The sequence below is a fragment of the Spea bombifrons genome, chromosome 6 (genome assembly GCF_027358695.1).
Source record: "Spea bombifrons isolate aSpeBom1 chromosome 6, aSpeBom1.2.pri, whole genome shotgun sequence".
NCBI classification, from domain to species: domain Eukaryota; kingdom Metazoa; phylum Chordata; class Amphibia; order Anura; family Pelobatidae; genus Spea; species Spea bombifrons.
Genome location: NC_071092.1, coordinates 16327501 through 16355427, shown reverse-complemented (window position 1 = coordinate 16355427; position 27927 = coordinate 16327501). Strand labels below are relative to the sequence as shown.

Sequence of the window (27927 nt, the reverse complement as noted above, 5' to 3'; positions counted from 1 at the left end):
TCCCACTCCACGGTCTCCATGGTCCGTAGTCACTATGGATTTTATAGTAGAACTACCAACATTTAATGGACATAACACCATAATGACAGTAGTTGATAAGTTGACAAAGATGGCACATTTTATTCCTCTCAGTCAACTCCCTACCGCAGTAGAGACAGCCAAGGTTTTCATAAGAGAGACTGTTCGGTTACAGAGGGTTCTACTAACTGACCGAGGCCCACAATTTCCGTTTAAATTCTGGAGATCCTTCTGCAACGGATTGAGGATCAAGCAAGCCTTGTCCTCTGGTAAATATCCACAGACCAATGGACAGACCGAAAGGGTGAATCAAAGTCTCGAACAGTATCTACAGTGTTTTACCACTTTGCACCCATATAAATTTCCACTGCACCCATAATGAAAAAAATGACTTGCCATTGCACCCACATACATTTCCACAGGAATCATAATTTAAAAAAAATACTTGCCATTGCACCCTTTGCACCCGTATAATTTTCCACTGCACCCATAATGAAAAATAAATTAGTTGCCATTCCACCCACTTTGCCCACATATAAATGTCCACCCATTTGCCATTGCATCCACATAGATTTCCACTGCACCCATACTGGAAAAATATGACTTGCCATTGCACCCACTTTGCCCCATAAATGTCCACTGCACCTATAATTAAAAAGAAACTTGCCTTTGCACCCATATAAATTTTCACTGCACCCATAATGGAAAAAAATATTTGCCATTGCACACACTTTGCACCCATACAAATTTCCACTCCACCCATAATGAAAAAAATACTTTCCATTGCACCCACTTTGCACCCATATAAATTTCCACTGCATCCCTAAGTGCCACGAGCCGGAAAACAGAGTAGGAAGGAAACAACTAGCACGTTAAAAGTCAGGCGAGGTAACAAAGGGTTAAATCCAAAATCCAGGTCTCCAAGCAGAGCTTGACGCAGGCTGCAAGAATCATTGAATTCCCGTACACGGCTAGTCAGAAATAGCAAACAAACGCTGAGGTATAGGGAAAAAACAGGGCGCAGGGAGGTCAGGGTTTAAATAACTTTGAATTTGGCGTGACTATGATGTCACCATCAAAGACGTCACCATAGCAACCCTGGATCGCATTCCTCTTCTTGTTGGCTTTTGTCTGCAACAGGGAGGATGCGTTGTCATAGAAACCTTCCTACGGCAGCATCGGAGGATGTTTGGCGATGGTCTTGTAGCCCATTCCAGCCTTGTGTAGATCTACAATCTTGTCCCTGACATCCTTGGACAGCTCTTTGGTCTTGGGCATGGTGGAGAGTTTGAAATCTGCTTGATTGATTGCTTCTGTGGACAGGTGTCTTTTATACAGATAGCAAACTGAGATTAGGAACAGTCCCTTTAAGAGAGTACTCCTAATCTCAGCTTGTTGCCTGTAAAAAAGATACCTAGGAGCCAGACATCTTGCTGATTAATAGAGGATCAAATACTTATCTCACTGAGTAAAATACAAATCAATTTATGACTTATTTGAAATTAGTTATTCTGGATTTGTTTTGTTGGTATTATGTCTCTCACTATTCAAATGAACCTACCATTATAATTATAGATGTTTTGCTATACAACAAAACACAGATAAAGACAAGACTTTAAAAGGCATGAAGCAAAACTGTGTTGAGGGGATGGCCTCATGTAAAGGAACTGGTGCCTATAGAGACTTCACTATTTTTTCACATAAGGGATGAACTGAGTGTACAGGATGCTGTTCTATTCAAAGGTGAGCAAGTAGTTATTCCATCTGATCTCCGAACAGATATTATGTCTCAGATACATTCTTCACATTTCGACGAGGAAGGTGTTTACTGGCCAAACTGCTCAATATGGATATATGCTCGTAAATGGATATATACGAATGAGAGATTACATGTCTACATATTGTTTTTTTTCTGGGCACCATTGTTTTTATAGTAATCATATGATGCTATATATATATTTTTTATATATAAATGCATTAATAATCAGAGATTGCCAAAGTATCCACAGAAGGACACCAGTGTCCGTGGCAAGGTTTTTGAATGTCTGGAGCACATCAATAAAATGTCCACCACAGACCCAAGTAAATGTCCACCATGGACAATGTTAGTGCTCTCACTTTTTTGAACTTTAAGTTTCTATATTACAGAGAGCACTATTGTGTATTTTATTTTTCTCCCCTTCCATATACATTCCTTTCTGTAAGCTATTTACAATTTAAGTACTTTTATGTGTTTATTCACATTGAGGGCTCTCAAGTTCTGTTTGGTTTCACCTGGTTTTTTTTTTCACTTTTAAGCGTTATAAAAGTTGTTGCAGGTGTTTGAGCAGCCTACTTACATACATGGTAGATAATTTTACTTTACTTCTTATATATTTTCTCCTGCAATATATTTTCTCCTGCACAGGCTCTGTAGAACACTCACTGAAGTCCTTTGATTAATTGAATCATGGATGTTCCACTAGCATACATGTGTCCATTTTATTACATCCATCCTCCATTCCCTCCCCTGAAACTCCCTCCTTCCTGCTCCATCCACACGCCCCTTTGGTCCTTGCTTCATCATTCCTCCCCTGTCCTCCCGTCTCCCTCATCTGTCATGCTGTGTCAAACTTCCTACATGATCTGCCCCCCCTGCCCAATGCTGTGCCAGGCTTCCTATGTCTACCCTGCACTATGCTGTGTCAGGCACAGCATGTCTTCCTTGCTCCATGCTGTGTCAGACTTCCTACATCATCTGCCCTCCTTGCTGCTTCAAACTTCCTCCTTCCTGCTCCATACTCATTCTTTCTTCATCATCTGTCTTCCCTGTTCCTTCATGTAATTTTTTTTGTCATGCTCCCTTCCCCTCTATTCACACACACATCATAGTGTAATATTATAGTTAATATACAGAAAAAACAGAATGATGATGTAGCAAGTCTGACACAGCATGGAGTAGGAAGAGGGGAGTTTGAGTGGAGGGAGGAAGGGGTTTTGAAGGATTGATGAGGTTTGTAGGGGTGATGATGGAGGTTCAGAAGAGAAAGTTTTGTTTGAGAGAGGATGAATGAGCCTCCCGATCCCATTCTGTACAACTGCTGCTCGCAGAGCATTGTGGCAGGGAGTGCTTACGTGAACTGAAGAGGGAGAAGGTAGTCGAGGAGCAGTGAAGTATGGATGTGCACCAACAGGGCGCCCCAGAAATTAAACGTTATGCCCCTGGGAGAGAGAGAGGGACTGCACGCCCTGCAAGGTCTGAGGAGACGCCCATATGTCTTTGGATATGTTAGTGTGTTTGTCTGGGTATGTTAGTATGTCACAATGTGTCTTTAGGTATGTTAGTGTTTGTCTGGATATGTGAAAGTCTGTGTATGTGTGTGTGTGTGTAAACGTGTCTGCGGGTGTATTAGTGTGTGTGTGTATATCATTTTGTCTATGATTGTGTCTGGGTATGTTAGTGTTTGAGAATGTCTGTGGGTATGTTTGTGTGTCTGAATATGTTAGTGACAGTGTGTGTGCTGTTTATGTTAGCGTGTTTATATGTCTGGAAATGTTAGTGAAAATATGTGTGTCTTTGGGTATGTTAGTATGTGTGTGTGGATATGTTAGTGTGCATGACTTCTTATGTTATTTTGAGTATCTGGGTATGTCTGTGTGATATAATCTGTACCATAATAAACAGGGCAAACCAAATTATGCCAATTATGCAGGTTGGGTAGAGTGGGCGGGACTTGTAGGTGTGGCAATTTTTCAATGAAGTAGTTGCTGTGCTGCAAAGTGTCCTTGGAATCTTTTTTAAAAAATTAGCAACTATTGCTGAAAGGGGTTTTTAAATGTACATGATGCAGATGTTTATGTCTAGGAGACACTGCATACACACACACACACATATATATACATTTTTACATTTATGTACATATATGTTCAATATTTTTAATGAAATTGATTTTCTTTAATGAAGTATGAGGAAAACATGCTATATTAGATTTACCTGATTGCCAGCAATTCGTGTCTAGATTTATCATCAGCTTCCACATGCTCTTCTGAAAAAATGCAAACAGTTAAAAAAAAAAATATGCAGCATTAATTTTTTTAAGCAACAAGAAATTCATATGTAGGACAAGACACAGACTGAGCTACACACTAATGCATGCTGAGGTCTGTGTGTAACCAATATTAGATGAAAAGACAATAAGTATGTACGCTGCTAGTGCCATTAAATTTCCCTAGACAGTTTGGCTGCATTTTGCATGGTGACTTTACTTTTAATTATAACACCCGCCCAGTACACATTTTTAAAGAAAAGAAGACTTCACTAATTTATATATATATTCACCTATTCCAAAAGCTGCAACACGCTAAACTTCTATTCTTTGAAAATACCCATTTCAATAAATCATTTCAATACAGCAAGGTTGTCTATATAATATATAAACACATCCACCTAGGGTAACATCTGGAAGATGTTTTGCACAAACAAGCTATTTGAGGCACTGACATGCTGTTCCGGGCTAAAGATGGCACATAAAAGCTGTTTGAGGCCACTAAGAAGCTGGCACAGGCAGGCTGATTAACGTTAAGTACACATGTAGAATATACATTGGGACAAAGATGGCACTGTGGGACATATTGTTTGGTGGGCAATTTTCGCACCAGGCTCTGTGGGGTTTAGCTAAGCCTCTATCTGCAGCTTTAGCAATACTCGTGCTCAGCACTGCAAGTTTTGCCGAGGAGTCAGGTCATGCATCCCTATTTGCTCCTCTATATTTCCATTAAACTCTGCTTTAAATTTAAATAAAAATATTGGTATCACTACATCATGCAAGTCAGTAAATTGTACTGGTCAGGTGGAAATGTCCATATATGAAATATTTATTCTAGCATGTTCCCTTGAGTATTGGTTGGCATCTTATAATTTGTTTATTTTGATTATTGGGATTGGTATCATCCAGTGGCAGCTACTATCCTAACTACAGTATATGTCAAATAGTTTTACTGGAGCAATATCCCCAATTCAGTATATCCTAATTTTTACAACAATAAACAGGTACCACTTACTACTATTTAGCTTGCTGTTCAGTCGGTCAGCTAACTGGCTCCCTTGAGCTAGCTGCTCCCTGAAACTTTGCCCCATGTAATAATCTATGTCATTAGCACGAAGAAGCTCTTCAAATGATTTGACAGTGTCACCAAGATGCTGACAGAGAATGTGTCCAACACTCCGACCTTCTTTCAGCTTTTGGCGCAGCAAGGAAAGCTCTCTGGCTTGAGCCTGAATTAACGAGTCATATTTCCTGAAAACAAAGATAGGCTTCTTCAATAATAAGATTTTAGCTATCCAGTCCTAGGCAATTACCGATATGTCCTGAGGAGCTATATGCATATTATGAAGTGCATTACCTCAACCACCAGGCAGTACTAGAGAGTGAGTGTTGATGTGTACAACTGTTTCTTATCTAAGACTATGGATAATGTCTGCCTACATGAAAAGCCATGTGGGCTACACCAGGAACCATGGGATATCAGGAACTCCAGGAAGAGGGGGGGAGAAGTACAGACTGGAAGGAGGGGAAGGAAGCAGTCTGGCAGAAGCTAAGGGAGCTGTGGAAGCCAGAGAAAAATTAGGAAATAGGAAGCTGCTCTTCCCTCTTAGGCTAGTTGAGTGCTAAGAAGCTATGACTAGTGCCTAGTATTGTAACTAAAATTAGAAAACAACTACTGAAAGATTACTTTAAAGTCTTATATATCAACCTGGAATCTAGATCCTCTCTAACTTTAAGTACACATGTAGAATATAATTGTTGACTGTCTGTAATTTTGTTATTGTAAATCGATTTTTTACCGCCAGAGGTAAAGTATATAATTATATACTTTACCTCTGGCGGTAAAAAATCGATATATCATAACGTCACTTGGTATTCATCTTTACATAATTTAACTCTATTCTTTGTTGTATGGTTAGATGCTTTTTGTCAAAATTGTGGTTCATTATTAAATATTAGCATAAGTCTTTAAAGTGGGGTGTGGCTTACAATCTGGCTTTAGGTCAGGGATGCGCAATTCGTATCGCCCGACACCTGGGACATGCAGTTTTTTTTTTTTTTTTTTTATTTAGCCTGTTGCCCTGCAGGGGACCTGGATCCTTCTCTCTGGCAGCTGGCAGATGTCTGCACGATGCAGAAAACCTCCCGCTGCTGCCGGGAAATTTCCACCCGGGGGGAAGTACCGGCCAGAAGTGGAGGTTGTTTAAGCACATCGCCCAGATGTCTCCGGCTGCCAGAGAGGAGGATCCCCCACAGTGCTGCAGGGGCCCTGTATCCTCCTCTCTGGCAGCCGACACTCTGTTGCTGCCGACACTTACACAGGGGCTTCTATGATGGAAGTAGCGGGCAGCAGCAGAGGTTGTCTACGCCTATCGCGCAGACGTCCGCTGGCTGCCCCCACTAGACACCAGGGAGTCTACAGCAAGGGGGACAAGTCTGGGGATGTATTGGTAAGTCTAGAGGGTAGAGTGGCATATCTGGGGGCAGAGTGGCATATCTATAAGTAATATATGAATTAAGGGGGGGGAGGGACCTTAAAATGGCTATTGGTTTTCCAAATTTCTGTTGTATATAACATATCTTGTCAAAAGCAGGACTATCTGCATAATAGATACCAAAAATGTTAAAATACATGTATTCCTATTCATTAGGTAAAGTACTGTTTTACCATTCCACGTAATGGGATTTTTTTCTTTAAAAATACATTTTTGCTTAAAATAGCAGCAAACTATTAAGGGCAGCCTATAATCTGGCCAATACAATATATACTATAAACAGCTATTGTTAATTATAGGTGATTGCTGTGCCCTTAGGGATGATATTTTGGTTTTGTTCCTCCTCATGTGTTTTGTTTTCATGTCTTTAATGTTGCAGTAAGACACTTCACCTTTAATGAGCCTGAATTAAAATTTGTCTTTCAGAAATGCATGTCAATTAAGGAAATACATACATTTCTTTTTGACCACTGCAGATTATTTAGGCAAATACATTTCATAAGGTTAAGATAATTTGTATTGACTACACATTTTCAAAAGGGAAGTTCCAGAAACTCACATGACTTTATATTTAATCTTTTACACAGCGCTGACAAAAATCATAGTGAGCATCCTGTTTAATCCATTTGTCACAATCTTTACTTTATCAAACTGATAATCATTGAGAAATCTTGTGTACAGAGAAACTGGACTGTAGAAACTAAGGAGGTATTTGAAATATTCACAAACTTAGATTGAGAGAGAAACACAAACAATAGTATAAAAGCTACACTTACCAAAACAATTTTTGGCACCTTCTAAAAAAGGAAGTTTTAAATGTAATTTATTGCCACCTACTTCCATGGCCAAAACAAGACAAACTGTATATTTTAAATTTTAAAGTTTGCAATACTTAAATATATTTCAACATAAACAGTTGCTTACCCAGGCCAATTAGCGGATTTGATCTGCCCCTGAACTCCTCCATCTCTTTTTGATTGATAAAGCTGAGCTTCCAACATGGACACCCGTTTTACAAGCTGCTCCAAGTCTTTTATAGAGTAAGCCCCCATTGTATCTGACTGCCAACCATCATCTTCATCAGTGATGTTATGCGATGTAGAACCATGGAATGAACCACTGTGTTTCAGGTGGAATTGAGTGGCAGCACAGTTGCAAGAACCCAAGAATGAACAAGCTTGACATTGAAGGTTTCTGATAAACTTTTGTGATTTCTGCAACTGTGATTTGAGGTCTTTCACATGCTGCTGGAGAACTATTACATCTTCTGATTTTTCCCAATCAGCTGTCCAATCATTCTGCAAAAAACTGCTGATGTTCATGGGTGAACTAGCAACCAAGGCTGGCAAGCCTTTATGTGAAGATGTCAACTCTTCCATGAGACTAGTTTCACTGAATATGCCATCCTGCTCTTCATATTCTAAAAGAAACATTGAAATACAATAAAGGATATATATTAGGAGTATACATCATTAGTCTTGGAAATGGGGACAGCACCAACTTTTATGGTTAGGGGCCCTATGCAAGAATACTTAGATGCATCCCATCTCTGTTTCATCTCTTCTTAACCCATTCAGTCCCCTATGGACGTACTGGTACATCCTGCCCTTCTTGCAGCGGCAGGGACACATCCCTGCTGTTGCACGGGAGATCAGGCTCTCGTTTGACAGCCTGGACTCCCCCCTGACAGCAGAAGACAGCATTGCCGGCTTTCTGCTGCCCGATCTGATGTAACAGCTTCCGGCACGAAAGCCGGAAAACTGTTACATTTGTAAATGCAGATCGCGGGTGTGATCAGTGCAGGGGGATCGCAGGGAGGAGAGTGAGAAGCTATGTTTCTCACCCTCCTCCCATGCTGAAAAACGAAACGGATTAAAAAAATGGATAGTGAATTAAAAAAAATAAAATCACTAAAATAATACAATAAATAATAATTTAAAAAAACAATAAAGTGAGCTAAGTGATGTCATTGTGACATGACTGGCATTAATGACATGTTCAAGAGGTCCCTAAGAGGACCTCCATCCATTTTTTTTTAAAATATATAAAAAAATACAAAAACTATTAGGGCTGCAACAACTAATCGATAAAATCGATAATAATCGATAATGAAATTCGTTGGCAACGAATTTCATTATCGATTAGTTGAATCGATTATTATCGATTATAAAATGAGGGTTTTTTCAGAGCCAACGCTCTGAAAAATCTCCCTCATTATATAATCCGTTTAGTCTGACTCACCGTCTCACAGCAGCAGCTCCTACTTACTCCCCCTCCCTGTAATCACTGTGACAACTGGCCCCGCCCCTTCCTTCTCCAGGCCAGATCCACATGGCTGTGACACTCATCTAACTGTAAGTATATGTACATATATATATATATATATATATATATATAATGTGTATGTGTGTATATATATATATATATATATAATGTGTATGTGTGTATATATATATATATAATGTGTATGTGTGTATATATATATATATATATATATATATATAATGTGTATGTGTGTATGTATATATATATATATATATATATATAATGTGTATGTGTGTGTGTGTGTGTATATATATATATATATATATATATATATATATATAATGTGTATGTGTGTGTGTATATATATATATATATATATATATATATATATATATATATAATGTGTATATATATGTATGTAATATATATATATATATATTTGGGCTACTGAAAGTTAGGGGAGGTGGGGGTTAATTTAGGGGCAGTTATGGTTAGTGGGGTGTTTAGGGTTAATTTAGGGGCAGTTATGGTTAATTGGGTGTTTAGGGTTAATTTAGGGGCAGTTATGTTAATAGGGTGTTTAGGGTTAATTTAGGAGCAGCTGTGGTTAATGGTGTGTTTAGGGTTAATTTAGGGGATGCTGTGGTTAAGGGGGTGTTAAGGGTTAATTTAGGGGCAGTTATGGTTAATGGGGAGTTTAGGGTTAATTTAGGGGAATCTAAATCCTGGGGGCAGTGAAGTGACATATCTGGGGGTATAAGGCATATACAGTATATAAGGCATATGTGGGGAGGGCAGTGTGGCATGTCTGGGGAGGACGGAGTGGTGTATCAGGGTGTATAAGGCATATCTGGGGGTAGAGAAGTGGCATGTCTGGGAGGCAGGGTGGCATGTCTGGGGAGGATGGAGTGGGGTATCAGGGGATATGAGGCGTATCAGGCACAGTGGCAGATGTGGGAGGCAGCGTGGAGTGGCAGATGTGGGAGGCAGCGTGGCATATGTGGGAGGCATTGTGGAGTGGCAGATGTGGGAGGCAGCATGGCGTGGCATATGTGGGGAGGGCAGGGTGGCATGTCTGGGGAGGATGGAGTGGTGTTTCAGGGGGTATAAGGCGTATCAGGCACAGTGGCATGTGGGGGGTAGAGTGGAGTGGCAGATGTGGGAGGCAGCGTGGCGTGGCAGATGTGGGAGGCAGCGTGGAGTGGCATATGTGGGAGGCAGCGTGGAGTGGCATATGTGGGAGGCAGCGTGGAGTGGCAGATGTGGGAGGCAGCGTGGAGTGGCAGATGTGGGAGGCAGCGTGGAGTGCTGTGGTAGGCAGCGTGGCATATGTGGGGGGCAGCATGGCATGTCTGGGAGGCAGCGTGGCAAGCCTGGGCTCAAATGTGCATATATTGGGGGGCTGGTTGGGAAATAAAGACAAGAAATGTATTATCAAAGTTTTTTTATTCTGCTGTTTGTATTTAACATCATTTGTTTAGTAAATTATTTTAAATAAATGAAAAATTTACATTCATTTTTTTTATCCGATTAATCGAAAAAATAATCGGCCAACTAATCGATTATTAAAATAATCGTTAGTTGCAGCCCTAAAAACTATATATAAAAAAAGATAATAATAATGAAAAAAGAAAAAAACCCTTACATCCCATTGCCCTAACGCAACATCTACCCAGTATAAACCTCCTGTCCCTGTTCACAACCCCCAAAGCCGTTAAGCCATGAGCATAAAAATTCTACGAATAATGTACACCTTATAGTATGATCCCTATAAGTGCTGGGAAACTATGGAAAATATATATAAATTAGGTATTTCTGAAATCAGGACACCTGAATTGATAAACTTGGAGGGGATTTAACTAATTTTGTGAGGATTCAGAGGGACATTTTAGCGTCTTGCAAATAAAAATGAAGCACTATTGAAGACCGTGAGTGCTGGCTTTACTACTTTCAGATTATTGTTACTTTGCTATTAGCCAAGCACCGGGCACCATGTTATATACTTAACCTAATAAAATGCTATGTGACCATAGTACTCTAACCTAACATCTAACCGTACCTTTAACTATGCACCAGCAGAATCCTACTGTTACTCCTTATGCTATCAGCTAACCCCTAACCTAACTAGGTATTTTTTTACTAAACCGAAAGTTTTGTTGTTTACGTGTAGTTTCACCCCCAAAAGCATGAGGTGTGTCTGGTTCACTCTCATGATTTGGCTGTGTCTTGTGACCGTGTAATGCTTACATACCACACAAATGTGGTATCTACGTGCTCAGGAGAAGGGTGGGTTATTTTTTGTGTTTTGTTTCTTGTTATAGATATCCCGGCATGCAGCATTCGTTCCAAAATGTGCCTGACATCACAAAAAGTAAAGGAAAAAATACTAAAATCTGTTTTCCCATTAGATTTGTGCTTGTGGTGGGCCACATGAAAAGGTAAGTGGGCTGTCTCTGAAGGACTTAGGTGATATGGCTTAAGGGAATGTATAGTATTACCCCCAAAAGTATGTGGTGCACCTTCCTGGTTCAACTGTAACAAAGTTGAAATCTCTTTGCACTCTCAGATTTGGTGGTCTCCTGTGACTGTAATCCTGACACACCACAAATATGTGGTATCTACGTTCTCAGGAGAAATGTTTTCTTATTTTATGTCAGGTAACCCAATATGAAGCATCTATCCCAAAATGTGCATGGAATGAGAAAAGGTAGAACAAAAACCTAATGTTCACTAATTCTATTTTTAGATTTAGATTAGATTTGTGGTTCCTGTGGGCCACCTAGAAAGGTAACTAAAGGGGTGTGCTTTCAGAGAATATATCATTTTATGGGGTTACATTGATATTTGGGACCTCTACTGTGTCTCAAATAAGATACGGGCCCAGTAAACTGATCTGTCAAAATTCCAAGTTGGCAAAACTGAAATGCACATGTTCCAGTTTTGACTCCACAGTGTCTGAGAAACATGACTTATGCGGGGTATTGCTGTATTCTTCCACATATCCACTGCAAAGTGGATGTGAAAATATTTTCTTACACCAAGTTTGGAAAGTGCTGATGTGGAATTAGCTGCGTGGCACAGGTCAATATGCCCTTAACCAGATTCCCTAGTTTTTGAAAATATATAGTTTTATGGGGTTAAATTGAAATATTGGAAATTCTGCTGTGCATCAAATGAGATGTGGACCTAGCAAATTGATCAGTCAAAACCAGTCAGATACTTGCCATTTATCCTAATCCTTTTTAGCTGGGTGAAAATTCTAGGCTAGGTTTCCACTTGGGTTTTTGTCCTGCTTTATTTTCTTGATGAAAAACGCCAGGAAAACTGCCACTGCAAGAGGACTGAAAAAACACCAAACAGAAAAACACCAGGTGGATATGGCATTTTCTCAGTCCTCTTTGGCGTTTTACTGCTTTTTTGGGCTCTGTGGCAGTTTTTCAAAATCGCAGCATGTTGACACTCTGGCGTTTTTTGCAAGGAAATCTTGGTGTTTTTCTCCAATAGAAGTCTATGGGAGAGAAAAAACGCCATTAAAAAGCCATGTGGGTTTCGCCTTGGCGTTTTTTATGGAGTTTTTTTCCACAGTTACAATGCAGAGGATGGACCCAGTATCTGTGTGTCCTACGAGAAATAGGCTGGAAACAAACAGTTTCACACAAAACAAAGTTCATATTGAATTTGAATTTTACACCATTTGGAACAAACATGCCATTACAAACAAACATACCCGACGCATCAACTGGATCCTGCATGCCAAAAGCAACAGCAAACAATTTGCACCATCATTTGGGGCCAATCTGCCTAGAGGAGCAGACATTCGGAATAAAGCATGCCTTACAAACCACAGAAAAGAGACAAAAGGGTCCGCTGGGGCTTGTATAAGTAGAACTCTACCAAGGAAATGACATCAGGAGGGGGCAGATACTTGCCATTTATCATAATCCCTTTTAGCTGGGTGAAACTTCTAACTTGTAAAGGCTGGAAAAACTGCCTAAGGTCAAAAAAGCAATTTCCACAGAAAGGCTAAAACGCCAGAAAAAACTCCAGAAAAAACACCAAAACGCAGGAAAATGCAGTGGCAGTTTTCCTGGCGTTTTTCATCAAGAAAATAACGCAGGAAAAAAACCCAAGTGGAAACCTAGCCTTAGACTGCAGACTGAGACAAACATAACAAACAGGTGGGGCACACCTTATAAAGGAAACAGAGCTAAAGCAAAGAGCAGAACCTGAATCAAGGAATCAGAAGCACAGAACAGAGCACAAGGAAATCCAGGAACGGATTGTAACGAAAAAGGGAAAACCAGAGCTATGCAGCTCCGCAGCCTAGATGGGGCATGACATAGGGTAATGAAGGGGTTACATAATATTCTAAAGTATATATTCATACAAACCCAGTGGTGCACAATTGCAGGCCTCAATAGCAACAAACTGACCAGGACGTCGGTGTATCATTACCTGAACACAAGTAGTTTAAAAAAAATCTTAACTGAAATGACAGTGCTCGAGCTTGGATAACCCCTGATGTACACATATATTATAAATCCTAATATACTTTATATCACTGCTTAAGTAGTAAACTACATTACATTTTCCTGGAATTAAATTAAATATAATCCACTGTTGATTATGAAGCAAGTTAGTGCAAAGAGTCACTTTATACAAATATGTCTACTGTACTTTGAAAAAAACTTGGTGTACACCAGTTGCCTCCTTATTTAAAATATCACATTACTTAACTTAGCTGGTGACAAAAAGGTTAATTAAAAAATGTACAGTGCCACAGTGTACCTGGACTGGTGGTTTCTTCCCTATCAACTTCATATTCACTCCTACCGCAGGTCTCATAGCCAAGGTCTTGAAGATCAACTTGCACATGTTTGTTATCCTGTTCTATTAGGGGGTCATCTGTGAAATGAAAATAAAGGTTTTCTTTTGGTTTTCTTTTGGAATGACCTAGTCAAAGTCTAAATCTAAACCTCACTGAGAGTTCTTCTGTATGGAAGAAAGATGAATAGGTACAGGAAGTGCATTATTACTAGGATGGGATGACCAGTTATTTTCCATGTGGGACACTGGTGGTTACACTAAAGAGTATACACTCACTGGTCACTTTATTAGGTACATCTTGCTAGGACCGCCTTTTGCCTTCAAAACTGCCTTTGTTCTTGGTGGCATACTTTCTACAAGGTGCTGGAAACATTCCTCAGAGATTTTGGTCTATATGGACATGATGGCATCACGCGGTTGCTGCAGAGTTGTCGGCTGCACATCAATGATGCAAATCTCACGTTCCACCACATCCCAAAGGTGCTCTATTGGATTGAGATCTGGTGACTGTGGAGGCCGTTGCAGTGCAGTGAACTCACCGTGATGTTCAAGAAACCAGTTTCAGATGATGTGAGATGGTATTCTGCATACCTTGGTTGTAACGAGTGGTTATTTGAGTTACTGTTGCCTTTCAGTCATCTCAAACCAGTCTGCCTATACTCCTCTGACCTCTGACATCAACAAGGTATTTTTCCCCACAACTGCCCCTCACTGGATATTTTCTCTTCTTCGGACCATTCTCTGTAAACCCTAGAGATGGTTGTACGTTAAAATCCCAGTAGATAAGCGGTTTCTGAAATACTCAGACCAGCCTGTCTGGCACGAAAAACCATGCCACGTTCAAAGTCACTTAAATCCCATTTCTTCCCCATTCTGATGCTCAGTTTGAAACAGAAAGATGTTTTGACTACATCTACATGCCTCAAAGCATTGAGTTGCTGCCATGTGATTGGCTGATCAGATATTTGTGTTAACAGGCAATTGAAAAGGTGTACCTAATAGAGTGACCAGTAAGTGTAGAACGGGAAACATGTATTTTCTTTGTGGGTGTCCAACCACATTTGTATTTTTCCACGTTTATACAAGTGCATTTATTTTTGCTTTATAAGAGAACAATGTGACGGGACCGACCTGTACCCCGACTGGGTACTCCCGCCAAACGTTGCTTCCTCCTGACGGGACACCAACAAGTAACCCCTTTAGCACCAGGCAGAACCAGCGTTGTAGATAGAAGGGGGGACATCGCTGCACCGAAGCTGCATTGGCACTGTGGCTATCCGAAGCTTAGCTACACGGTGTGGCTACAGCTCACCCAAACATCAGGCAACACTCATGTTGAGGTGAAAACAGGACTCTCTTATTAAAACCAAATACAGAGCTATACACAAGTAGAAAAGGGGCAAGACAAATATCACATGATCTAATTACCATGTCAGGGAGGAAGTAATTAGATCAAATCCTGCAACACAATATCCGGGGGAAGGACAGGATAACATGAGAGATAAATAATTACATTAATTGGGGACGTAGACGTGGAATCACCATAGACATATAACTGGCTTGAGACAGACAATGGCCAGGACACAGGGATAACAGGAGCTCACAGGATCAACAGCTACCTGTTATGTAATTGATAATTAGGTATGCAGCAGTGACACCTAGTCATACCTACAGGGGGTCTTAAGACAAGGGCTAACTCACACAATAACAGGGGAAACACTTCACACCTATACAATTAACAATGCAAAGACAATCAGCCTTCTTCCTACCACAGGATGTCCAGTTGACGTTACAGTTTTGAGACACTGAGTGCTAAAACATGGGGAACATCAGCAGAAACTGAACCCCTGTATTCACACACAGAAGTCTCTACAAGGCCTGGGCCCATAGTCGATAGGGAGGAGGCTGGCTCTCAGGCAGTGATAAAGGGTTCTGTCACAAACAACATACTGAAAAGCAGCCTGTATTGCTCTAGTTGGTCCGTCTGGGCGTTCACAGTAGCTTCTGACACCACCAATTTTTCCTGGAGTTCCTGTTTTTGACGCATAGTGTTTACCAGTTCCGACTGCAGCTGTAGGGTCTGTTTCTTTAAGTAAACCTGCATACCTGGACAGTCTTTGATTAGATCAGACTGTGGAAGAAAATTGAGAGTAAAGTTAGAGTATTCAAATGTTAATCCTGCTTTACAACAATTACATACATTGATCATTTTGCATGAGTAAAGTGACATCGTTTCGTTGAACAGAAATAAATACATAGAGCAGAGCCGAGAGCAAACAGTGGGACAGCAAATTACCCAATATACCGTTAACTGGCTAAACTCTGAATGCACAGACACGTCTTACTTACCAATAATACTGACTGAGGAGCCATATAAGTAATGGGGTTTGTAATATCTCCAGCATCCAATGACAGTTCCTTACTACAATGCATATTTGATGTTTCATTTCCTGTCATTTGTACCAAAACAGAAAATGTACTTTTAGCTGAAGTTTTTTTCATCTGGAGGTGCTCAATTTCTTTAACCATATTAACAATAAGATCTGGGTTGAAACCTTCTTCTCTGTTTCTATAATTCAGCTCGAGTTGCGCCTTAAGATGTTTAATCACTGTTTCAGCCTTGGCCATCTTTCCTTGTAGCCTTATAATCTCCTGCTTTAAATCTTCTTCCACTGACCATATATCATCTTCCATCTTTTCATCTTCTCTTTGCCCCAATATTGCACTTTCATTTTTCAGTTTTTCATTTATTAGACATGAATCATCTAGAAAGGTTCTGTAACAGAAAATGTGGTTATCCAATACTTAATCTTTAATTTACCTTAAAGAATATTTAAAAGTATTATTAATTGTATATGATGAGAAACATAATGTTTCATGAGCCAGTGTTTATAGCTGTTTATGTTGTGGCCAGATCTTGTCATATGGCACATTTGTGAAAATGTTGGGTCCACCCAATTTTATTAATGTCACTGTGAATTATACTTTCAGCTTAATTATATAATTATAATTTTCTGATCCATTCTGTTCACCATTTCTTATTATGGAGACGTCTCAAATGAGATTGATAGATTTTTTTTTTAGGAATCCAAAACACTATTTTTCTACGTGTTACAGATGCTCCGAGAGGGTTCTTTATACAAAATCAAAATCCACGGGGTACTTGCATAAAGTGTGGGTGTAACATTTAGTAATTTTCGATTTTTAATTATGGATTCAAAGTTACTTTTTATGTGAATTTTGTATAAATAACCTTCTCTGACATTTTTTCTGAAATGTAGCTGCTGTGGAGTTAAACAGGAGGGAAACAACAAACAATATACCAAGTACCTCATCAGAAAGAAGGTAACCCACATAAGCGCTTGCTTGCTTTACCTCCTTCCCTACCATGAACCCATACATGTTTCTATGTCCTCTTCCCAAAAATCGCACAATCACTGCAGCCTCTACATCCCTTGACAAATCCTCTACAGTCCAAATAAATCCATTTCATCACATGCCTTTCTGTTTTCTTCATACCCCAACACCACTAAGCACGTGAAGGCATCCAATTCCCACAAATCATATTCCCATTTGTTTTCTGTCTGTATCCTACTCCTTCTGTACTCAGGTGACATTGAATGTAACCCTGGCCCCACCATCCCCACCTTTTTCTGTCCCCGCACCTGCCGAACTAACACAAACTGCCGCAATCCCTCCAATCTTAAACCAGTCCACTGTAACCCTGGCACCCCTTTCTCCTGTGCCCTCTGGAATGCACACTCTGTTTGCAATAAACTAACTGCTATCCATGACCTTTTCATCTCTAACCACCTTAGCCTTCTTGCACTCACTGAAACATGGTTGAAACCCTTGGACACTACCTCTCCTGCTGCTCTCACTTACGGTGGCCTTCACTTCAGCCACACTCCGAGACCTGGAGACAAACAGGGAGGTGGTGTTGGTATTTTCCTCTCTCCTTGCTGCACCTTTCAATGTCTACCACCAATTCCCTCTCTGTCTTTCTCATCTTTCGAAGTACACTCTGTCCGCCTTTTCTCCCCGTTTGCTCTTCACATTGTGGCCCCACCTCACATTTCTTTGATCACTTTGCTGTTTGGCTTTCCCACTTTCTTTCCTCCACCATCCCTACACTTATCCTAGGGGACTTCAATATACCTATTGATGACCCATCCTCACCTGCTGCTTCCAAACTACTTTCACTCTCCTCCTCGCTCGGACTCTCACAATGGACCAACTCCCCAACGCACCGTGACGGTCATCAAATCGATCTAGTGTTCTCCCACCTTTGTTCCACATCTCAGTTCTCCAACTCTCCCATCTGTCTGTCTGATCACAGTCTGCTTACATTTAATCTTGACATACCACACACACCCTCCCTACCCAAGAAACCACCACAAACCTACTGTAACATCAGCAACCTCAACACTATGCCCACTCCTCTCAAGTATATCCTCCTCCTCCTGTCCTGACACAGCTACAGCTCAGTATAACCATACGCTAGCCTCAGCCCTAGATATGGTTGCCCCTGTAACTGTACCCAATTTCTCATGCCGTCCACCTCAGCCATGGCATTCCAAACAGACACGCCTCCTTCAAAGGTGTCCATGTACCGCTGAGCGCTGTGAAGGAAGTCTCGTTCACCTGAAGACTTCATTCACTACAAATTCATGCTCTGTTCCTATACATCGGCCCTCCATCTCTCTAAACAAACATATTTCATTGAATTAATCACCTCTCGTTCCCATAACCCTAAATGTCTATACCCTTCTTAGACCCACAGCCCTCCAACTTCTCTGCCCAAGAGCTTGCAACCTACTTCAAAAACAAAATTGACATCATCAGGGATAAGATCCTCCCCCATAGTGTCAATCATATGGTACCTCAACCTCCCTCCTCACCCGCTTCAGCCCAGTTACACCATTCGAAGTTTCCAAGGTCCTGTTGTCTTCCCACCTCACCACCTGTCCCCTCGGCCCTGCACCTTCACATCTCCTACCACCCCTCTCTAGTGTCCTTACCCCAACCCTAACCAACACCTTTAATCTCTCCTTGTCCTCTTGTGTATTCCCATCCTCATTCAAACATGCCATTATCTCCCCCATCCTAAAGAAACCTTCCCTTGACCCCACATCCCCAAACTACCGTCCAGTTTCACTTCTCCCGCTAGCTTTCAAACTGCTGGAACGATTAACCTACAATCAACTAACAAACTTTCTCTAGTTAAACTCTCTACTTGACCCTCTACAATCTGGTTTCCATCCACAGCATTCAACAGAGACTGCACTGACTAAGATTACTAATGACCTCCTCACAGCTAAAACGAAAGGCCAATTCTCACTGGTTGTTCTCTTGGACCTCTCAGCAGCCTTTGACATAGTCGACCACCCCCTTCTCCTACAAACCCTCCATGCTCATAGCATCTGTGACATGGCTCTTTCATGGCTTAAACCGTACTTTTAGTTTCTCATTTACTGGAACTTGCTCCTCTCCTCTACCGCTATCTACTGGTGTTCCTCAAGGCTCAGTTCTTGGGCCTCTGCTATTCTCCATCTACACTTCTTCCCTCGGAAAACTTATTTCTTCCTTTGGTTTCTAGTACCAACTATATCCAGATGACACCCTACACCCTATATTTCTGCTCCTGACCTTTCCCCCTCTCTTCTAACTCGCCTCACTGACTGTCTATCAGGAATTGCATCATGGATGGCGTCCCGTTACCTAAATCTCAACATCTCTAAGACTGAACACATGGTAATCCCGCCATCTGCTCTGTCCACTTTTCCTGACATCTCTATTACTGTTGACAACTCCACTATCCAACCAACAGACCAGGTTTGCTACCTTGGTGTCACCCTTGACTCTGCTCTCTCCTTCATCCCTCACATCCAGTCCCACACCAAATCCTGCTGCCTCCACCTGAAAAACATCTCCCGAATCCGCCCTTTCCTCACGCAAGACACCACCAAGTTACTAATTCACTCCCGCCTGGATTATTGCAACTCCCTACTAACCGGTCTGCCCCTCTCCCGCCTTTCACTGCTTCACTCCATCCTCAACACTGAAGCTAGATTAATTTTTCTCTGCCGCCGCTCATCATCCGCTGCTCCACTATGCCAATCACTTCATTGGCTCCCCATACCCTTCAGAATCAAATTTAAACTTCTGACCCTGACCTATAGAGCCCTCAACAACTCAGCACCACCTTACATCTCTATCCTCCTATACAAATACACCCTACCCGCCCTCTTCGCTCCTCTCATGACCTGCGGCTTTCTTCTACCATTGTTACCTCTTCCCACTCCCCTCCTGTGGAATTCCCTTCCTCCTTCCATCAGACTTTCTGCCTCGTACGTGACTTTCAAAACCTCTCTGAAAACCCACTTGTTCAGGAAGCGTACAACATTCCTTTACAGTGCTCCCAACCATCATCCTAATCAAAGTCATCTGAACAGCTTCATCGCAACCAGATCAACACATCCCCATCCAAGCAGTCCTCCCCTATTGTCTCACTCCCCTCAACCACCTACTAGATTGTAAACTCGCAAGAGCAGGGCCCTCTTCTCCTTTGCACCAGTTTGTTACTGTATGTGTTTATAAATTGTTCTAATGAATGTAACAGCGCTGTGGAATCGGCCGGTGCTTTATAAATAAATATAATGTAATGTAATGTTTTGATAACCACTGTGTAGCGGGAGGCTTGGGGGAGCCGAGCCTGGAGTGTAGCAAGACGAACGAGTTGGGATTCAGGTATATTCCCCATTTAAGCATTGGATAATCTAGTGTGTGTTACACAATAAACCATCAGAGTTTTATCTATTTGGGGGAAAAAAGGTTTGTGCATATTTGTTGGATAAAATAAATAATTAACTAATAAGAGATGTTGCATATTCTGAACTGCCATTTCAATTGCCATTGTAATACCTTTTATTTTATGCATAAAAGATAATTGAGGCCATATACTAATACTGTGTAATTAATGTGTCATATGTCAGCGGTATTGTTTGGGCAGCCTAATTGGAATTATACAGAAGCAGATTCTATGTAGAGACTTATCACATGCATTAATCAAATGACTCTGACGCGAGTTTTCAACAAACTCTTGACTTGGCATTATTTAAAGATACACTTAACTGAATCCCTTGCATTTAACCATGACATACTGCTAGCTAAACACTAATTAGAAGTTTTAGATATAATCAGATCAATCAGAAGTCCGGTCAAGACCCTTCACCCAGATATGTTGATAAATAATAGGTACATTTACTCTAAGGAACACACAAATTATGAGCTGAGGTTTGTTTAAGAAAAAAAATGTAAGAGGATTTTCTATCTCACTTCACCAATGTTCCTTGATGATGAATGGACATGAGAAGCTGCCTAATCTGTCTGTATAGTACTCCCAACTCTGCCTTCCTTGCAGGCGAAGCTCACTGGTGCTTGCAATTTATAATGCACAGTGAAATCATTGAGTTTAGACGGAACTCTATAACAACCCTATAACAAGTACATGGAATGGGTGAAGTTAATTAAATGTAAAACAAAAATTGTGACAGTTCTTTTAAATTATTAGAACTTTTTTGCTATCTGATGATTTATAAATTTAGTGGTATTTCTAAATAAATCTCTACAGTTGGTAGAGGTTGTCTGCGCACATGGAGGTTCCAGGTCCCTTGCAGCATTATATTCCCCTTACAAATGCATGTGGTGATTCTGTAGAGTCCTTGCACATGCATTTGCCCCTTCCCCAGCTATATTTTGTGCAGGAGGTGTATTTCACTGAACACATCTTCTGACATCTGGTATACTTACCGCCACCCATCTCCAATGCTGATTTGGCAAATGTTGCAAGATGGGGATAACAAGACAATTGAGCCGCATGTGTGAATGTGCTCAAATTGATTTCAATAGTAGCGCTCTCCTGTCACTTATTGGCTGCTTCAAGAAGCCCTTCAGTAGTGAGAATGTTAATATGCATTATATTAAATCATATAGAATAGCTCCTTGGGGCACTAAATGTATGTTTTAAGAAGGTAACATTTCTGTAATTAATGTTTATCACATGTGCCACACATAACATAAAATACACACACATAAAGCATATAGCGTATGGTTAGCAGTGAATATATGTAAAACAAATTTTATATTCACTTATTATACTACGTTTCTACTTTAGACACTGATTTACAGATTTAGAAAGCTTCATTAAATTGTTATTCATTTGTTGACTCAAACTGGATTAGGAGGATTTGAAAGTTGGTTACCTGATATCAACAGCTGAGTGCACTTCTGCATGTTCAGGTTCGATTTTAAGAATGAATAGTTCTTCTTGTGTGGTTGACTTATCCTTGGCCTCCTGGGAGAACTCTCTCTTATTCTGGAGACAGTCAGTGTTAGGTTATTTCACTTTCAGATTATACATTTCTGTTTCATATTTCTACACCTTGATATATAACTGTTAGTGGAGTGGAGAACAACAGGTCAAACTGGACATTTGCCCTAGTGCTCCAGGTGATAATATACTCCCACATGCTGCTGTGTAATTCAAATATTTTTTCCCTGCAATGCCCTTTAGCAACAAAGTCCTTGTGGATATAGGACCCACTTAATGCGCGGGGTCCCTCTCCTGCAGCATGGGTATTTGCAGAGACAAAAAACTGTCTCCATTTTTGGTGCTACTTCAGGGATGGCAGAGGGAGCTTCTCATTTCCAGTATTAACCTTTGTCTGTAGACACATGTTGTTGAAGGTGCATTGCTCTTTGGTTGGAAAGAAAAGAAAACTCTGTCTGATATGAAAATCAGTGTGTTATGTATTTATGTAAAAATGTCTATGAATTAAACGTTTGTGTATGTACATATGTATATTGATTATATCTTTAATGTCAGGCAAAGACAAGGGCATGCTAATGCACTGGCACTGTAGTGTGTATGGCCTTGAGCAGATACACTTATACAATAAAAACTGTCAGTTGTATTCCACAGTTCTGTTGACCAATTTAGAAGATTATTCCCTTTCGCAGGAACTACAGCATGTTTCCATCATCACTTAAAGTGTATCATGATGAAGCATGTGCTCCTACAAAAAGAACTGGAAAAAGTAGAGTATGGCACATGAGGTGTTTAGCACTTTGAGCTGAAAACAAAACCACAACATACATTCTGTGTGTTTGTACAAATATACTGATGTTCAGTTCAACATTTATGTAATCCCACCCTGTACAACATTTTGGTGCACAGATGGTGTCCACTAATTATCTACACTCTTGAGTAATATATATCTTTCCATCCTTACCTCGTTACCTGTACAGGACAAATTACTGGGAGCATTTGTTTCATTCCCAAAGCTATCAGAGGGATGAAAGCTGAAATCCTCTTCTCTCATATCTTCCATTAAACCTAAGGAAGATAGCATCCATTAAATACAATAACAAAACTATAGTGTATCCCAAGAGACTTTTGTCCAACATTTACTATAGATACATATTTTAACATAAAATCAAGCACAACAAATCAACCAGACTGTTACCATTCATTTTAAAAACAATTTTAAAACAAGAGAAAATGTAGTTCAGATGGCTGTAGATAAATTTGTGTTTGTACTATAGACTAAGTGTACAACAAATGGAGAATTAACTAACTCTAGCTGCAAATACATGTTTGAAACAAACTAACTTGTTTCTACAGCATGTAAACTGTGCCTCTGTGCAGGCAGGGCTCTGCTGCAGACCAGTTGGAGGGAGAGGAAGATAGCAGACCAAACCACTCTGACAGCAGGCGGTGTACAGAATTAAATAAACGTTTTTTGTTTTTTTTTGCTGCACCCCCCTGACTACTGTGTGTTTCTTCTGCTCTCTATGTCTAGTTTAACCTACTCTAAACAGCCTACTATTTCTCCTTCTCCTGTTGTTTATGGTCTGTAGAAATTGTATTGGAGTATCCAGTGATGCTGTGGCTGATCATATAAAAATATAAAGCAAATAATACAAATGTTAAACATTTCAACAAAAGTATCTAACATACAACCCCAGCAATGAAGAATGCATATAAAAATATTTTGTAGGCAACTTGATATGCATTCTTTAGCTGTAAAAAGAGAGCACCTCCCTTTAGAAGAAGCTGCAACTCCAGAGCTGCAGTGCAAAGCCCCCTGTGCTGTCCATAGCTCACTACCCGAAGCAGCCAAGCAGGAAAGCATTACAGTATTGCAAATACACAAGATTTGTCGATGGATGGTATGTCAAGGTATGTCGATGGATGTAGTACAAATTTCTAACTATAATCAAAGGTTGCCAACCTATTCTTGGAATACAACTGTTACCAAATTTAGTCAGCCACATCTACTACACTTGCTGCCTACTCCTGATTTTGCCAGGTGCTTTTAATCACAATAGGAAACAATCAAAAGGAACATATGTGTCACTTGATGTTGATTTTAGACCAAAAAAATGTAATGAGTGGCATAATGTACATCAGGAAACGTGGTTGTTGCAGCCATTTTCTTTTATTGTAATGGTACTTATTTTAAAGTATGCTGATTGCAGAGTTTTAGTATTGATATTCAATGTGTGGTGGGATTCAATAGATTACGTTTTTTATGCGTGAGATGGTGGGCCAGTCACATACCTGTTAAGTACATGGTATTAATTGGCATGTGTACAGACTAACTGAAGGTTAACAATGCAGAGTCTAATAAACCAAAATATGGCATTAGGATGGGACAGCATTTGAGAAGTATATGCATGAATATGAACTATACAGATTATAGTGGAGGACAGTCAAGGTTCATCAGATGAGCAGAGGGGCCAAGTTGATATATACTTCTAAATAAGTAAATTAAGAGATGTAGGTAGGTAGGGAAACTACCATAATATGCTTTGCAGGTTAGGGTTCAAATTTAATCTTCAAGTGTACAGGCAGTCAGTGAAGAAATTGGCATAGTAGAGTAATGGGTAACGAAGATCAGCAACATTCATGAAGAAATGCTAATACCGTATTTGCTCGATTATAAGACGAGGTTTTTTCCAGAGCAAATGCTCTGAAAAATACCCCTCGTCTTATAATCAGGGTCGTCTTATAATCAGACCTCAAATAGGTCTGATTATGAGAGTAAGATCCAGATCCCCCGCAGCGATGCAGAGGACCTGGATCCTCCTGTGTTAACCCCCACCCCCAACTTACCGGTGCTTCTGAGTCCCCGGTGCTTAGTCCGGGCTGCGTGTAGAGCTCTACGCGATACAATCGCGTAGAGCTCTACACGCTTCCCGGACTAAGCACTGGGGACCCAGATGCAGGGGACCTGAATCCTCCTGTGTTAACCCCCGACCCAACTTACCGGTGCATCTGAGTCCCCGGTGCTTAGTCCGGGCTGCGTGTAGAGCTCTACGCGATATAATCGCATAGAGCTCTACACGATACAATCGCGTAGAGCTCTACACGATACAATCACCGGTAAGTTGGAGGGGGCATAACACAGGAGGATGCAGGTCCCCTGCATCCTCCTGTGTTATGCCCCCTCCAACTTACCGGTGCTTCTGAGTAGGGCTGCAACAACTAATCGATAAAATCGATAATAATCGATAATGAAATTCGTTGCCAACGAATTTCATTATCGATTAGTTGAATCGATTATTATCGATTATAAAATGAGGGTTTTTTCAGAGCAAACGCTCTGAAAAATACCCCTCATTATATAATAGTTTAGTCTGACTCACAGCAGCAGCTCCTACTTACCAGCCCCTCCCTGTAATCACTGTGACAACTGGCCCCGCCCCCTTCCTTCTCCCAGAAGGCCAGAACCACATGGCTGTGACACTCATCTAACTGTAAGTATAAAATTAATATTTGGGCTACTGAAAGTTAGGGGAGGTGGGGGTTAATTTAGGGGCAGTTATGGTTGATGGGGTGTTTAGGGTTAATTTAGGGGCAGTTATGGTTAATGGGGTGTTTAGAGTCAGCTATGGTTAATGGGGTGTTTAGGGACAGGTATGGTTAATAGGGTGTTTAGGGTTAATTTAGGGACAGCTGTGGTTAATGGGGTGTTTAGGGTTAATTTGAGGCAGTTGTGGTTAATGGTGTATAAGGCATATCTGGGGCCACAGTGGCATATCTGGGGGTGGAGTGGAGTGGCATATGTGGGGAGGGCAGCGTGGCATGTCTGGGGAGGATGGAGTGGTGTATCAGGGGGTATAAGGCGTATCAGGCACAGTGGCATATGTGGGGGTGGAGTGGTATATGTGGGAGGCAGCGTGGAGTGGTATATGTGGGAGGCAACGTGGAGTGGCATATGTGGGAGGCAGCGTGGAGTGGAATATGTGGGAGGCAGCGTGGAGTGGTATATGTGGGAGGCAGCGTGGAGTGGCATATGTGGGGGTGGAGTGGTATATGTGGGAGGCAACGTGGAGTGGCATATGTGGGAGGCAGCGTGGAGTGGAATATGTGGGAGGCAGCGTGGAGTGGTATATGTGGGAGGCAGCGTGGAGTGGTATATGTGGGAGGCAGCGTGGAGTGGTATATGTGGGAGGCAGCGTGGAGTGGCATATGTGGGAGGCAGCGTGGAGTGGCATATGTGGGAGGCAGCGTGGAGTGGCATGTCTGGGAGGCAGCGTGGCATGTCTGGGAGGCAGCGTGGAGTGGCATATGTGGGAGGCAGCGTGGAGTGGCATGTCTGGGAGGCAGCGTGGCATGTCTGGGAGGCAGCGTGGAGTGGCATATGTGGGAGGCAGCGTGGAGTGGCATATGTGGGAGGCAGCGTGGCATGTCTGGGAGGCAGCGTGGAGTGGAATATGTGGGAGGCAGCGTGGCATGTCTGGGCTCAAATGTGCATAAATTGGGGGGGCTGGTTGGGAAATAAAGACAAGAAATGCATTTTATCAAAGTTTTTTTTTATTCTGCTGTTTGTATTTAACATAATTTGTTTATTAAATTATTTTAAATAAATGAAAAAATTACATTCATTTTTTTTATCCGATTAATCGATTAATCGACAAAATAATCGGCCAACTAATCGATTATGAAAATAATCGTTAGTTGCAGCCCTACTTCTGAGTCCCCGGTGCTTAGTCCGGGCAGCGTGTAGAGCTCTACGCGATTCGCGTGGAGCTCTACATGCTGCCCGGACTAAGCACCTGGGGCTCAGATGCAGGGGACCTGGACCCTCCTGTGTTATGCGCCCCCCAACTCAGAAGCACCGGTAAGTTTGGAGGAGGGAGGGGGAGTGTTAAATGGGGGGTGTAAGGCATTTCTGGAGGCAGAGTGCTCTGTGAAATGCCTTTTAACCCCTTTAATGCCACTCTGCCTCCTGAAATGCCTTAAACCTCCCTATATGCCACTCTTCCCCATAATATGCCTTTTAACCCTCTAAGTGCCATTGTGGCATATAGGGTTAAAAGGCATATCATGGGGCACAGTGGCATATAGGGTTAAAAGGCATATCATGGGGCACTGTGACATTTAGAGGGTTAAAAGGCATATCATGGGGCACAGTGGCATATAGGGGGTATAAGGCACTTCTGGGGCAGATGTGCATAACTGGAGGGCAGGTTGGAAAATAGAAGGAAATAAAACCAAAATATTTTTCTCAAGCATAGCTTTTATTAAAAAAAAGTGTTTAAATGAATTAACATTTACTGGTAAAACTTTTTTCCTATAGGGTCGTCTTATATTCAGGCTTTTTCTTTTTTTCCTAAATTAATATTAAGATTTGGGGGGTCGTCTTATAATCAGGGTCGTCTTATAATCGAGCAAATACGGTACTTACTTCAGTAATGAAGATCAGAGGTGACCAGTAAGTGCGTATTTGTTAAAAAAGGATGTAGGTGGCAATGTTTGGAGACTGATTGTGAGGGGTGACCAAGATGATGCAGAATGTTAATATTGTAGAAAGGGAAGACAGGAATTAGATTAGGTTTTCACTAAAGAAAGAGATTGCTGTGAAAGGAGACTCTGGGGTAGACATTCATTTAGAGACAGAGGCAAAGCAGGTGACATGATCAAAAAGTTAGAGAAACATCAGGGATTGGAATGTAAATTTAAGTGTCATCAGCGTACTAAGCCTTGCGGAATGTCACTGTCATATGTGTAGGTGTACAGATTATTTTTCACTGGTTATTCATTAAACCAGTGAGCGGTCACAGTGTGTCCTGGGGTGGGTTCTCTATGTCACTGAATGTCTCGTTATCAAGGCAATTTAGCAACACTGTTTAAGTTTAGGAGGTGATCGTTGATCGTTAAATCACATCTTTTAAGCCTGTCACATTGTATATGGTGGATGTTGACCCCCCGGGGAGGGGCCACACAG

General features: G+C 41.2%; 2 protein-coding genes across 5 annotated transcripts in view; both read right to left on the bottom strand.

Moving 5' to 3' along the window:
• The window catches only part of LOC128499735 (myomegalin-like), an 88888-nt gene extending 73010 nt beyond the window's left edge, over positions 1–15878 (bottom strand). For 2 of the 4 annotated variants that reach the window (XM_053468626.1, XM_053468627.1), the window contains exons 1-5: positions 15581–15776; positions 13592–13708; positions 7463–7958; positions 5059–5294; positions 3992–4043 (exon numbers count right to left, since the gene is read on the bottom strand). In XM_053468626.1, coding sequence (XP_053324601.1) covers positions 3992–4043; positions 5059–5294; positions 7463–7958; positions 13592–13708; positions 15581–15734 — 1055 coding nt within the window. In that variant the 5' untranslated portion in view covers positions 15735–15776. Of the gene's footprint in view, positions 1–3991; positions 4044–5058; positions 5295–7462; positions 7959–13591; positions 13709–15580 lie in introns of all 4 variants that reach the window. The other 2 variants (XR_008354803.1, XM_053468629.1) reach the window with 2 other exon arrangements.
• A 44-nt stretch (positions 15879–15922) lies between these two features.
• Positions 15923–27927, bottom strand: part of PDE4DIP (phosphodiesterase 4D interacting protein) — a 254630-nt gene continuing 242625 nt past the window's right edge. The window contains exons 24-26 of the mRNA XM_053468624.1: positions 22924–23027; positions 21895–22007; positions 15923–16406 (exon numbers count right to left, since the gene is read on the bottom strand). Of these exons, the coding sequence (XP_053324599.1) occupies positions 15938–16406; positions 21895–22007; positions 22924–23027 (686 nt within the window). The 3' untranslated portion in view covers positions 15923–15937. The remainder of the gene's footprint in view (positions 16407–21894; positions 22008–22923; positions 23028–27927) is intronic.